The sequence below is a fragment of the Schistocerca piceifrons genome, chromosome 6 (assembly GCF_021461385.2).
Source record: "Schistocerca piceifrons isolate TAMUIC-IGC-003096 chromosome 6, iqSchPice1.1, whole genome shotgun sequence".
Classification (NCBI taxonomy): domain Eukaryota; kingdom Metazoa; phylum Arthropoda; class Insecta; order Orthoptera; family Acrididae; genus Schistocerca; species Schistocerca piceifrons.
This window is the reverse complement of record NC_060143.1, coordinates 340835387-340850051: the sequence shown is the minus strand read 5'-3', so window position 1 is coordinate 340850051 and position 14665 is coordinate 340835387. Positions and strand designations below refer to the sequence as shown.

The following is a 14665-nucleotide window of genomic DNA, read 5'->3' as shown; positions in this document are numbered from 1 at the left end:
ATTTAGCGACGTGTTTGTGTTTGTATGTTAAAACCCCTCGTCGCCGTTGGGCACTTGAATGATGCCAGGACGTAACAGGTTATCCCATTTGCCTTATTTCATTGTGACACCAAAGATTGCCATACTATGCGAGTACGTTGTTATAATCACGTACGAGGGGAAGTCATAAGGTTTTAACTGTCACCTCAAATAAATAAAGTTATGTAATGAATGTTTTGTTTCTCTGCAGGTTCCTGTCTGCAATTATAGTACGCACTGAAAGTCCCACCGCAGTACACCGATAGAGGAGCAAACAAATGGAGTATCGTACGGTAATTAATTTTCTGGATTTGAAGGCGAACAAAGCTGCAACTATCCATGCTAAGTTGGTGAAAGTCTATGGGAACAATGCACCACGATATGACGAAATGGGTAGGTGGAGCAGACCGTTCTTAGTCTTATCCAACAAGTCCGAATGACGACGAACGAAGTGGCACATCATCTCACGGTCTTTTTGGGACTGTCATAGTTTCATGCGAACAGATCATGCTCGCAAGGGCCAAAAAGTCAGAGAAGCACACAACTGAAATCTCGCGACGAGATTACTGGACGCTCTGAAGACAAAGCTGTCGAATGTAGTGTTTTTTGTTTAAGACGAGACTCCAACTCATTCTGCGAAGAACATAGTCACACAGGCTGCGTCTTTAGTTTATTAAGAGACTCTCCTGATACGGCACTCAGTGGCTTCTTCCTCTTCCCTCGGATGAAAAACCATTTCATGGCAGGTATTTCCAGACTAGCGTTGACGTGATTTTCGAGGTTGAATGGTTCCTAAACAGTCAGACGTCGAAAACCAAGGTCTCCGCCAACTCGTTCATCGTTGGAACAAAATGTGTGGTACTGGAGTATGAATCTGTGGAGATAGTCCAGCACCATTAGCGAGTTTCATGGTGGCACCTTGACTTTTTCGAAATTGTAATTAAAAATCTGGCTCTCGTATAGCTGAGAAAAATGGATTTTAACGCAGTAGGTTTGAATACAGTCGTCTAGCCAAGTATTACACTGCCAATAACATAACCAAGCTACTTGCGTGCCAGTTGCCTTTCTCCGAATTCTTGTGACTCTACCTAATTTATGCAATCAATTATACAGGATGTACCAGATCGACGTTTTAAATTTTTTGGGAGGTTGTGGAGGATAAAATTTGAAACGTTTTGATATAAGGAACCTATAAAACTAAACTCCTCCCGAACAGGCCATGAAGGCCCAACGGTACCGACCGGAGGCCGTGCCATCCTCAGCCCATAGGCGTCACTGGATGCGAATATGGAGGGACATGTGGTCAGCACACCGCTCTGCCGGCCGTATGTCAGTTTAAGGAACCTATAGCCGGAAATGTAAATTAAAGTTTCTACAGCAGTAGGAGCCGTTTGCGTTCCTATCTCTCATACGCTATATGCGGGAAATAAAAGTGCTGACTAGTTTTGTGGGACACCTTTTTGTGGCTCAAAGCAATGTCTGCAGCTTGTAGTCTCCCTTTGCGGTACGACATCGGTACGGTCATACTATCTAATGTTACAGGTCCAGATCAGTTAATCATTCATACTGCCGCCCCTGAAATTACTGAAAAGGCTGCTGTCCCCAATTTTATAGGCCTTGTGCTGTTTACTTATGAGTCAACTTTTACAAAGGATAGTCAGTAAACATTTGATCTGGAGTTGTTGGAAATCACCTTATTCGACCACACATCTTACCAGATCGCATGACTAGTGCATGGTACTTGAACTTTCTGAAGAACGCCTTGCCTAAACTTCGGAAGGACGTTCTCTGTCAACTGCGCGCCAGTCTGTGGTTTCAGCACGATGGTGCTCCGCCGGACATTGATCGTCGGGCTAGGACATATAAAAAAAAATGGCTCTGAGCACTATGGGACTTAACATCTGAGGTCATCAGTCCCCTAGAACTTAGAACTACTTAAACCTAACTAACCTAAGAACATCACACACATCACCTGCCCCAGGCAGGATTCGAACCTGCGACCGTAGCGGTCGCGCGGTTCGAGACTGAAGCGCCTAGAACCGCTCGGCCACACCGGCCGGCAGGACATATCAAACAGGCAATTTCAGACAGAGTGTAGCTGGAAGGAAATGCCTAGACCTTTGGTCTGTGCGATTCCCTGACCTCATCCTTCTTGACTTTTTTCCCCTGTTGTTACGTAAAGTCCCTTGTGTACTCAACACCAGTAGGATCGACGAAATAAAGCTCGGGTGAACAGCCTGGTATGAGTGTGCATAGGACACAATATTTCGGCAATCGACCACGTTGCCATCATCAGGTGAGCTGATGTACTGACCGGCGGTGTATTTAGGAGAATCCCCCTCCCGGTCCTCCCTCAGGCGCTTCCTAAGAGTCGTTGCAGTCCGCGCCCCGCGCGCGGTCCAGGTACAGCGTCCGTTCTCCCGCCGTCTGGGCGCTGCGTCCTACGTGTTCTCGTTCAGGAGGGTCTGCCGGCACCGTTCTCGTTATTATTCCCTCCTCTGGGAAATATCCTTTTTCTTCTTAATCCGGGTGATCGCGGGTTCCCACGCCTTGCTAAGGATGTAACTGCTGTCACGATTGTGTCCTATGCAGACTCATACCAGGCTGTTCACCCGAGATTTATTTCGTCGTAAAATACGCCTGGAGAAATTGAAGAATCACACCAGTTGGATCAGTACCTGAGCTTCTTGAACGTTTCTTTACAGCATTTGTTACCCCAAGTTGGAAGCATAGAATATTACAGGAAATCAGACAAAACATGGCTTGCCGTTGTACATTATGTAACGAAGTTGGTGATCGTCACACTGGACATTTACGACAAAATAGTGAAGCCACTGCTTTGGTTTACGGTATTTGATTGCACTCTAGTGTTTTGTCAATAAAAGTCGCTCAAATTAAAGTATTCTGATGTTTCATTTAGCCTACCGAGCGCACAGAACGTGTCTAGAGCTATAGAAACTTTACTTCATATTTCTGTCTATATGTTCTTTATATCAAAACGTTCCGAATTTCATCCTTTACAATCTCCCAAATTTTTGAAGCGTCCTTCTGTTACACCCTGTGTGTAGCCTTTCATCGTAATTACGATCATAAATTCCAACAGCGAACTGCCTATTATAGTTGCAGTGGGTTTAGCGCAGTGCCTGGGTGGGCGAAACAGCTGCTCGTGAACTGGAATGTGTCGGATAGCGGCAGCCGGCGCAAACGATAAGGGCAGGTCGCCACGCTCGGCCCGCCGTATGGATATCAGAGCGTGCACACAACACGCGCTCGCCGTGCCACAAAGCGTGCGTCGCTCGCGGTAAAAACTATCCTGGCAGCTTCTGTTGGCAACGCAGACACCTTATATAGACCTTACAACGTACTCGAAGTAGGAACTAGCTTGTCACAGGCTAACGATTCGCCTTATCACGAGCGACCGATATGATGCGCTCTATGTACTGTTACGAAGAATGAAGAACTACATTACATGGGTTACGTGGAACATGACATTAAAATCTATATACTCTCTAACAACATAGAAACCTTAGCATGCGAACGCCATGCAGCCGATGCAGACAGACGGTGGAAAGGATCAGGATGAAGGCAGCCAAGAAACACACAGAACATTTCCCACACATCACATGGTTCGACTACGTTCCCATTAGTATCCGAGGGAAAACAGACACTGTTAGTGACAATTCAACTTTTCAGTCCCTCAGTCGAAGATCCAGCACAGACTTACACCTCTGGCGAGCGCCACTTGCTTGTTGAGGGTGCCGTAGGCCCTGCCCGATGACATGATGATTCTGTGCTGCGGGACAATCACGCACAGTTAGATCATATGCAATTGAATGAGTAACTATAGTTCGAACAACAGAGAACGTGTCTGCAGAACTATAGCAAATGTCAATACAGTACTTCTTACATTTATTGTCTAATCTTCAAACAGCATATTGAGGACAAACTCATTATCAGACACTTTATGAGCAGTGCTTTGTTAACACAAGCGATATAATTTTGCAATTTTCCAACCATCATTTAATAATTTTTACTGCATATGCACAGGGCGTGGTGGTATTAAAATTTTGGTTTCGCTAGACCTTCGAAGTGTCTGATAACGAGCACACGTCGTAACAGTTAGGTACACTTAATACACAAGATACTACATCATTAATAAATGGAGTTTCTATGACCACAATAGTCCATTCTTTTATGCATCTGACGTGTTCACCATTTCTTGCAATCCAAATCGTAACTGACTCCGTAAGGATTCACAGACAGTCAGCTAACCACGAAAACACAGTCAGAATATGAAATTGGATGATGACTGACTTACAAACAGGACTGATTTCTTGCGATTAGTTAAATCATTAAACTCTGTTTCTCCATTTCACCGAGGAAGACTGTGTTTTTCAAAAAAATGCAACTTACAGCTTGGAATGGTACACTAAAAGGTTTATTTACATTTTGATTAAGTAAAAATATAACTCTTAAATGGTACTGCACATGGAACTGACATGTATAGCAAATACAGCAGTTCAGATATAGGACATCTCCAACTTACTTGTGTGAAAAGTTACGCTGCATTCATAAACAAACTAAGGGTATTGGTCTTTTCAGGAGCTCTCAGGTGCGGTTTGGTTTCTTTCTTATTTCTTCAATTGTGACAGGATTTTGATTGGATAAAATGGCGATGAATTCCAGACATGATATAGTGCTGTTGGGGGCGGGGACCTTGGTGACTTCAGGTGAGGAATTTGAATGGGCAATTATTGGAACAATGATAAATGAAAAAGGATGTGGGGTGCATATGGGAGAAGGAACACACAGTTAGCATATAGGAATCAGCTAGAAAATAGTACAATAGAACCTTCTTTTGAGTTGGTAGGATTGGGAGATTTCAGGAATTACTTCATGGTCTGGCAGAAGGAGCAGTTACAACAGCCTCGGGAACAGGTTCGGAGAGTTTGAAAATAAAAGGAAAATCGGATGTTGTGATAATAGGCACGTCAAAGGGCTGGAGTTATCAAGTATGGTCGGGGGGGGGGGGGGGGGTCAGTGGGGTGTTGTGATTCACGTGTTTGGGAGGAGGACGGACAAAATTGCCTAAGAAGTTGGGGTGACGTCAGAACTTTATGGAGTAGTACAGAAGGGATTGTAGGATGCGGTAAGTAAAGAGAGTGCAAGTCGTTCTAGGATTTTGATTGGTTGCTTGAATTGGGGGAGGGGACCAAACGGCGAGGTCATCGATCCCATCGGATTTCGGAAGGATGGGGAAGGAAGTCGGCAGTGCACTTTCATGGAGCCATCCCAACAATTGCCTGAAGCGTTTTTGGAAAATCACGGAAAACCTAAATCAGGATGGCAGGACGCGGATTCGGATTTTGAGGGAGTGTCGGAACTTGAGAGGAGTGAAGGTCCATGATAGCTTGCATAGATGTGACTACGGGTGGATGACGGTCTTTGTATTATGGATGTTGCTTGTAAGATGTAGCCAACGTGTTTGGCCTGTTGCTAATTTAAGTAGTTTCATTGCAGGATTACTTTGGAAGGTTACTACGTGGGGATTTCAAGTCAGTTTTGAAGTGAGTCTTAGGTCAAAGTCTATTAGGGTGTCAGTTACGTTACTAGGATAGTTGGCTCGTCGTCACTTGTTAGGTTTTCGTGTCGGTGACGGAATGCAAGGGTGGTTTCCTCTCTAATTATTATCTGGGTTTTTACAGAGGTGATTTAGAGATAACGTTGGTTACAAAAGGATACTAATTGGAGGAATTTTAGGGTGTTGGTGGTGAAGTGAGAGGAAGATGGTGTCATTAGGATATTTTCTTGTTTTCAATCTGTAGTGTGCAGTTCATATGAGAAAAATACATATTTACTGATCTTGTAGTTTTGACAAACATACGGAATGGTGCTTCGCCTTTCTGCAGGCCATCAGCCTAACAACGTCACATGACACACAAAGTAAAATGATTCACAGCATTTTTCTCAGTTTCTCATTTCGGCTCGTTCAATCTAGATTTCCCAATGTTTCATCGGTATGTATGATTATTAGTGTCAGAGCTGACATCTTCCGCAGCCGTTAACTTGCATACTTGGTCTGATGATATTAGTGCCGACAAAGACCGAATTGACGAACAGGAGTCTGTATGTATGTTTTGTTTATACAGTACACAGATGCGCACTGCCTCACAATTGAATAACCTCTTATACATCCAGAGAAACAAGAGCAAGAGACTTGATGAATACTTCAGTATCCTGTTTTCAACTCATTAATGAGGTCGAGCATCTAGACTGGCAGATGCAATACTTCAGGTAAGGTCTCAGAGCACACAAACTTTTCTTACCGGGTATTTGAAAGGCGATGAGATCAGCCCATACCAGAAGCAATTCCGATCAAAGTTGCCTAAAACCAGAGTTATTTATCTCACTCTCTTTGTTCTTCACGATGAAAGCCAAAAACGAGTAGCATATGCCGTTTCGTCTGAGCTCGGTCGAAGAGAAACACCTGCAACATTTACCATGGTATTGCATCCTATACAGAAACGTGTACGCAAGGACGACTATGGTTTTTGTAAACATGCGGATAATGGAAAACCGATGAAAAAGTTATTTACAGGAATAAAAATTGAAGGTGAATAGGTAGTGTACACTTCATAGTCAAGGAAATCTTGAAAGCCCTACTGAACAGGATGGAGAGCATACGAAAAATGAGGAATAAGGATAAACAAAGCCAAGATGGTGATGAAGAGTGGTAGAAAGTGAGATGCTTGATATTACAATTAGGAAAAACAAAGTAAAGTTGAAGAACTTCCCTAGCTAAGAAAAAAAAATATCTAGTATGGCTGAAGCAGGAAAATATGGTTACACAAAGATAGATCGGAGAAAGAAGTTTCCGAAAGCGTGCATGTAAAGCGCAGTATTATGTGACGTGAATAGCTGTCCGAGAACCGGAGAAGTAAAAATTATAACGATTAGAAATGTGTTGCAACAGACAAATCTTGAAAAACTGATTGGCAGATGAAGAATGAAGGGAAGAGGTTCTGGAAAGAATACGCGAGAAAAGAAATTTATGATAAATACTTACTAGAAGAGTCACGGCATCATGAATAGTGGAAGTAACTTCGGAGGTGAAAATTTTAGATATGAGCAAAGGTAACATAGGGAATGCAGATTGTCGAAAAAGCTCGGGAGTGGTAAGTACACAGAAAAAAAAGAAACAATATAAGGCAAGAAGAGGAGGGTGGCACCAAAACAATCGACAGGCTGATAAATATAAAAAGTTTAGTTAGAAACGGAAAACGAAAGGTAAAGCAGACAGGGTGAGATGAAAAATTCTGCCACGTGGCGAAATTTCATGATCGTGTCAGTAACTGAAATGGTTCGCAGATCTTTGGCAGTAGTAACATGACACACATTTATTAACGTGATTACTGAAGTTCATGAAGATGTCGACAACCTTAACAGGGAGGAAGAAACGCACAAAATATGAATAGTGCGTGTATCCTACTATTACGCCAAACCTCATATCGTAATATGAACTAAACGTAAACATAACAAACGCTATCTCTGAGAAGCGCCATTTGTGAACGGAATATGAAGGGTAAGGACGTTAACCTTTCAAAATACTGGTCGATGACGTTAGCGAGACATTGGGCAACAAAACGCGACCGCGATGCATTAAGAAAAGCTCATTCCTATGAGTTACAACAGTCATACATAAATTTCAACAATTTCATCAATTCAGTTACATTGAGTTGGACATGTTTTACGAAGAGAGAACGATCATAATAATATATAAAGCGTGATAATATGAAGCACATAAAAGTGTTCAGTGAATACTACTAACAAATATTTGTTTCCTGCTTGGCATCAACGTCAGCGACATGTATCACACACAGAAAGAGAAAATAGCAGTTACTTATATTTTTGTCCCGACTCGTGGGTTAATGCGGACCCGACACTGAACGGATAACCAAAAAACACCAATAATTAAAAATACTGCTTTCCCTTATTTCCTCTAAAGCAGTTACTGTTTGTATGCCTACCGCACAACGATAAAGTTCTATTGCATAATTGCTCTTCTCCATCTTACCTATAACTTACCAATTATTTTCGATAGAACAACACTTCGGAAACAAGAAAGGTAAATATTCATTGTCACTGATCCACTTTAGAAGCCGTTGTATTCCTGAGATCTGTCGACGGTCCGAAAAGTACTATCAACAATGGGCAGGCAATTTTCAGCAGTATGCTTTAATTTCATTACAACAAATCGCCGACCTATAGATCCTAGGGAAAGGACTCGACTATCATACAGATAGGAAATCACCCGTGCACATGTTCCAAGAGTAGAATCCTTCGTTTGCCTCAAGATAGGAAGACAGCGGAAAAAAATTTTCAAGAGATGTCCAACTGTGGGATTGGAGTTCGCTCCATCTTCCGGCAGTAAACGACGGGCCGCATGGAAAATATTATATTCTAAACGAAAATATTCGTTCTCATTAAAGCACAATACTTCAGGCTTCGTTTTTTATTTTCTCAAAATCTGCCGAAATATGCTTGGATAATTCGCAGCCTTGTAAACGGGAGCTTCTCGTAGTTCTGATACAAAACATTAATGCGAACTTTCTCTGCCCCTTATTCCTCCGACTACCCTCATCCCATCACCACCACCATCACCACAAAAAATGAGTGTCCGCACAGTACATGTTATAGCACAGTACTAGAGTTTACATTACGAATGATTTTATGGATGAAGGAGTTGGACAAGGCAAAGTAATTTGAGTCAGGTAACTATGAGGTTCGCTCGATGTCAACAAGAGAATTTTCTTTTCCAGATCTATGAATAATGATATCGAGGTTGTTATCTGTATCAGTAGAGTGGTATTCATGTACATTTTTTATGTTTATTACGTATGTTCCGTGATTTTTTCTTCCATGAAAATATTCGCTGCAATTTTTCTTCCCAAGTTATGAGCTATCATGCTTTTATAGCTCTAATATTTACCTGTTGATCACGGCTTAAGAACTATTTCTGACGGCTTAAAAAGTAGGCCACGCCAAGTATAAGACTCACCCTGCGTGAAGCTGGAACTTTGACATAGACAACACCCAGACAACCCACACTTCCTCCGCTATAACTGTATAGCTGGACTAGAAGTTGTGCCTCCGATTCGACCGCGTGCGATCAGAAATACCGGGCGCCGTTCCGCAGCCTTGCCGCGGGCCAATCACAGCGCCGGCATTGGCTCCACTGCTTCCCACGCTGAGATCTAGGAGGGGTGGGTGGGCGGACCGACGCCAGTGCGCATGCGCGCAGTAATCTGACAGATGACGTCACGACCACCGGAGGCGCGCGCCGCGCCGGCTGCCGGAGCTGACGAGATAAGGTCCGGCCTGCCCCCTCTGGCCAAGGACTCTTCCGTTACCCAACTCAGCGCCGGCGGAGTCGAGGAAACCGCGACCACGTGACCGCTACGGCGAACGAGTGTTGCCTTTTGATATCGGGCAGGCAGGGCGGCGAGTGTGTTGTCGGTGCAAGTAGCCACAAGTTCGTCATTACCGTACAGCGATCTTCATCTTTGTGTGTCGATGACAACCATTTAAATGAAGTGTAATGCCTGAGGAGGGTGCACTGCTTTCGGGCTTCCTGATGCCAGATCCTCTTGCGTCGCGACGCCTGACGAGATGGTGTGAACGAGGCAGTGATGGAAATGGCTCATCGTCTGCACAAGAACACACACTCACAAGACATCTTGGTTATCGCAGTCTCCATTTTCACGTGACAGTCTTACTTTGGCCAATGCCTACGCGGAGAAAATCTAGTGATATCACGTTGGAAATGGCAGGCTGGTTCCTAGGGTTAGCTCCTGTTTTGCTGGTATCCAATTACATTTAGCTCCTTGCTGTCAGTGTTGAAGCTCTTTTCCACCTCTGGCTTCCACTTCAGATGGAGCTTTTCCTGTTGCAAAGATGTCGCGCAACAGGTTCATGGCCGTGAAGTGGGTGTCTGTCATCAGTGCTCACTTTCGCCCTTTCGGATTTCGCTGTTACTACCCGCCTTATATCGGGTGGAGCTACTCCGGCCAGAACGTGGATCTTCTCGACTGGGGTAAGCATATTCTCCTGCAGCGTAGCACTAAGCTGGAGCCGACATCCGAAGCACATGTAGGCTTGCTACCCAACTTGTCCCTCTCAGTTTTATTAAGATATTGCTTCGTGCTGCGATCTCCATTCTGACACTGTCACAATCTCTACAGTGATGTGAGTAGCCACACATATGAAAATTATGACTAATGTTTCTCGAGTGAGAACCGACTGATGGCATATTAGTGGAAGGCCCGCGAGTTCTTCGTTTGGCACAATGACTCTTCTGATATAAAACTGTGTCTCCGAAAACAAAGTTGGAAACCTGTGCGATCGTTCTACAGTGCAAAAAATACTTTGAAGGTGACTGACAGCTATCAGCAAAGTGTGATCATACCAGCATGTCCGGTTTCTAAACGCAGGGAATGCAATATGGACACAGATTCACCGCTATGCCCGTGAAGAGTAAAACTCTAGCTCTAGTCTTGGGTCGATGACATTGTTCAATAACCTTGACTAACCGTACACGATCAAACGTTAAGATTCACGAAATATTTGATCGTTTGGGGGGGGGGGGGGGGGGGGAGGAGCGCTTTACTCGTGGCGTCATGGTGTGCGGAAGGCTGTTAGTGACTGACGGAACTCTGGCGGTACAGCAGTACGTTACGGGCATCCTATGTCCTCATGTCCAACGCCTCATATGATAGTATCGTGGTGTCGTTTTCCAACAGGAGAATGGCCGCCAACATATGGCACATGTTTCTGTTAACTGTCTGCTTGATGTCTTGTGGCCAGCAAGATCCGCAGATCTGACCAGCTCGAACGCCAACTCCATCCCAGTGCCAAGATCTAGGATATCAAGGATCGGCAACAACAGTTGTGGTCCAGCCTGACTTTGGATAGGATAAAATGGCGTTATGGTACCCTTCCTCACCGAATCAGTGCAGGCAATCAGTACAACGTCATACTTTTAAGTGGTCTCATAAGTTCTTATGTAAGTTTGACTAGTTTTTGTGATTACTGACATATCTTAATATGCCTTCTTAACCCGAGAACTTTCATTTCGTTTTTGCTCTTTCTAGATGCTTCACCTTTTTTTTGAGAGGTGGTCTATTTCCAACTCTGACATACCGATGGTGTAGGGGACGAGTGCTTCACATGAGCCATATAAGCTCACGTCCTCTTTAATTAATTTTACCATTGTTGTCATCTGTTGTGTTTGTCAGAAGCGCATGAAACACTATCGACTGTTCAGCATGCTACTCTGATAATACGGATGCAAGCCCTCAGCGTGTCTTATTTGACGATGAACTAGAAATGGATCGAAATAAGTAATCCAGTAAAACAAGTGCCGTTTGAAGCACTACTTGATTCGTTATAGTTTTACATAATTATTTTCACAGATACGGGCATTTTGAAACACTAACACTTCTTGTGTCCGCAGCTAGTGGTCTCGCGGTAGCGTTCTCGCTTCCCGAGCACGGGGTCCCGGATTCGATTCCCCGCGTGTCGGTAGGGGCTGTTCAAGCTGGTGGAAGCTCTGTAATGGTGTGAGTCTTGTGCAGTTGGAGTGATGTGGGACCCCTGATACGTCTAGATACGACTCTGACAGGTGACACGTACGTAAGCATCCTGTCTGATCACCTGCATCCATTCATGTCCATTGTACATTCCGACGGACTTCAATTCCAGCAGGACAATGCGACACCTTAGACGTCCAGAATTGCTACAGAGTGGCTCCAGGAATACTTTTTTGAGTTTAAACACTTCCGCTGGCCATCAAATTCCCCAGACATGAACATTATTGAGCATATCTGGGATACCTTGCAACATGCTGCTCACAAGATATCTCCACCCCCTCGTACTCTTTCGGATTTATGGACAGCCCTGCAGGGTTCATGGTGTCACTTCCCTCCAACACTACTTCAGACATCAATTGAATCCATGACACGCAGTGTTGCAGCACTTCCGCGTGCTCGCGGGGGTGTTACACGATATTACGCAGGTATACCAGTTTCTTTGGCTGTTCAGTGTAAAAGAAATCTAAATTTTCCGGTTCTTCCACGGACGATGTGGGCTATACGTTCCCACGTTTGCAATATTTTAATAAACTGTCGTAAGAGAACGAAGTAGAAAAGAATAAATTTTGGCATACTCGTGTCTTTTTTTTCAGTATGAGGTTGAAGTACTGCTGAACAAGTTATTTAGCGTGTCACTGTTCAACCGCCGGAACTTGATGTAATCATCAGGTTCTGAATGAAACATTCCCATTCAGAAGTTTGCAGTTGTATGTTTCTCATTTTAAACCATTCCCTGGACCAGCGTCTTGTTTTCTTCTTCTTTAAATACAGTGCCAGAGGCCATTTTTGAAATGTTTAACCTGAATTTGCAGCCGTTCCCACTAGTGCCAAAATACAGTACACACGAAAAGTGTCTGCCTCAAAAGTGAGGTTAAATTGATTAGCTTTCTTAGTAAGTGTACAGTTTTATTCGACACATCCGTGGCTAGATAAGACCGGACTTGACAGACAAGTTTGATCTTTTAGGAGGGTCTTCATAAGTTTTAAAAAGTACCATTGTCCGTTCGAAGCAAGGTGATGTAGTCTTCAAGTTCTGAGAGTAAAATTTCCTTTAGCATGTTTTCATGGGTAAATCTCTCATTTTAAGTCATTCCCTGGACTTGAGTCTTGGTTTCTTCTTCTTGTTCTTCTTTAAACATAGTGCCAAAGTAATTGCCACGACTGCTTTTTCTGCATTTGTCGTCTTTCTCACTACTCTCAGAATACACAAAGTGAGGCTAAAATGACAAACGTTGTTTGAACGTGTACAGGCTTGCTTGGCAAATCGGTGCCTATCTAACACGTCTGATCGTTTTCGGGGACCTTAAAACCGAGCGCCTCTCCAAAACCGTGGGAGAACGGGCCGATGACGGTCATCCGGGGTAGTGCAGAGCCGCGACTCGTCATTGAACGCAATGCGACGCCATTTCATCAACATCTACATTTATACTCCGCAAGCCACCCAACGGTGTGTCGCGGAGGGCACTTTACGTGCCACTGTCATTACCTCCCTTTACTGTTCCAGTCGCGTATGGTGGTGGTGGTGGTTGTTGGGATGTTTAAGAGGGACTAAACAGCTAAGGTCATCAGCCGAAAATTTGCGGAGCAGGTAAAACCCCAAGGGGAAGGAGACTCCCTCCCAGGCACTGAAAGAACACAAAGGCGGCAACGAACACTACACACAAGAAGAGTACAGATGAACACCAGACAGAAAGAAACAGAAGAAAAGAAGATGGCCGGAGACTGGTTGACTGACCACGAGAACAAAAAAAAAAAAGGAAAGAGTCAACCATCCGACTACACACCAAAATCTGCAACCAATTATGAGAGACTCGAGGACAAGAGACACAGAAAGGGAAAGGTGCAGGACCTCCCTAAATGGAACCATAAAAAGGACTGCCACGGATAAAATTTAAAACGTTGTCAGCCATGGAGGCATCGTCGCATAAAACCAAAGTGCCCGGGAGATTAAAAGACTGCCGGAGGGTGCGCAGTCGGGGACACTCCAATAAAATGTGGGCGACCGTCAGCCGGGACCCACACCGACACAGGGGGGGATCCTCCTGACGCAAAAGATGGCCGTGCGTCAGGTAGGTATGGCCGATGCGGAGCCGACACAGGACGACAGAGTCCCTGCGAGAAGCCCGCAGGGAGGACCGCCACACATCGGTCGACTCCTTAACAGCCCGCAGTTTATTCGGGGATGTCAGGCCACGCCACTCATCATTCCACATCCCAAGCACCTTACGGCGCAACACCAACTGCAGATCACGGGCCGGGAGGCCGATCTCCAAAGCTGGGGCGTCGATCGCCCCTTTGGCCAGCCTGTCGACACGTTCGTTCCCCGGGATGCCAACGTGACCTGGCGTCCAAACAAAGACCACCGAACGACCAGAGCGGGTAATGGCAGAAACAGACTCCTGAATAGATGATGCCAGAGGAGAAGAGGTATAGCAGCAGTTGATAGCCGGGAGGCTGCTCAAGGAGCCACTGCAGATGACGATGGACGTACCTGAGCAGGAACGCATATGCTCAAGAGCGCGCAATATGGCCACCAGCTCTGCAATAAAATTCTGCAGCCAGCCGGCAAGGAGCGCTGTTCAACATGGGCAGCGTCAGCAAAAGTGTAGGCAGTACGACCATCAACCAGGGAACCATCGGTGTAGACAGTCTCACAGCCCGAAAATGAAGCGAGGAGCGCAAGAAAACGGCGACGGAGGGCCACAGGCGGAATCGAGTCCTTGGGTCCCCGTGCCAAGTCCAGACGGACGGACGGACGGACGGGGCATACACCAGGGAGGCGTAGGTGCACGGACCCGGAAGGGAGGCAGAAGAGGGAATGACCCCAGTTCCGACAGCAGGGACTGGACGCGGACAGCAATGGAAAGCCCAGACCTAGGTCGCCGTTCGGGCAGATGGAGGACCATGGCAGGGAAAAGCAGGCGACGATTGGGATGGCCCGGCGAGCAATGCACGTGGACAGCATAGTCGGCGAGCAGTCGATGGCGGCGAATCCGCAG

The 14665-nt window shown here is 45.2% G+C and overlaps 1 protein-coding gene across 6 annotated transcripts in view; it reads right to left on the bottom strand.

Moving 5' to 3' along the window:
- LOC124802476 (proton-coupled amino acid transporter-like protein pathetic) overlaps positions 1–14665 on the bottom strand; it is a 228545-nt gene that overhangs the window by 127130 nt on the left and 86750 nt on the right. The window contains exons 1-2 of one of the 6 annotated variants that reach the window (XM_047263277.1): positions 9077–9240; positions 3743–3806 (exon numbers count right to left, since the gene is read on the bottom strand). The exons of 2 other annotated variants lie outside the window; for them this stretch is intronic. In XM_047263277.1, coding sequence (XP_047119233.1) covers positions 3743–3806; positions 9077–9102 — 90 coding nt within the window. In that variant the 5' untranslated portion in view covers positions 9103–9240. Of the gene's footprint in view, positions 1–3742; positions 3812–9076; positions 9241–14665 lie in introns of those variants that run through there. 3 more of the 6 variants (XM_047263278.1, XM_047263279.1, XM_047263284.1) reach the window with 3 other exon arrangements.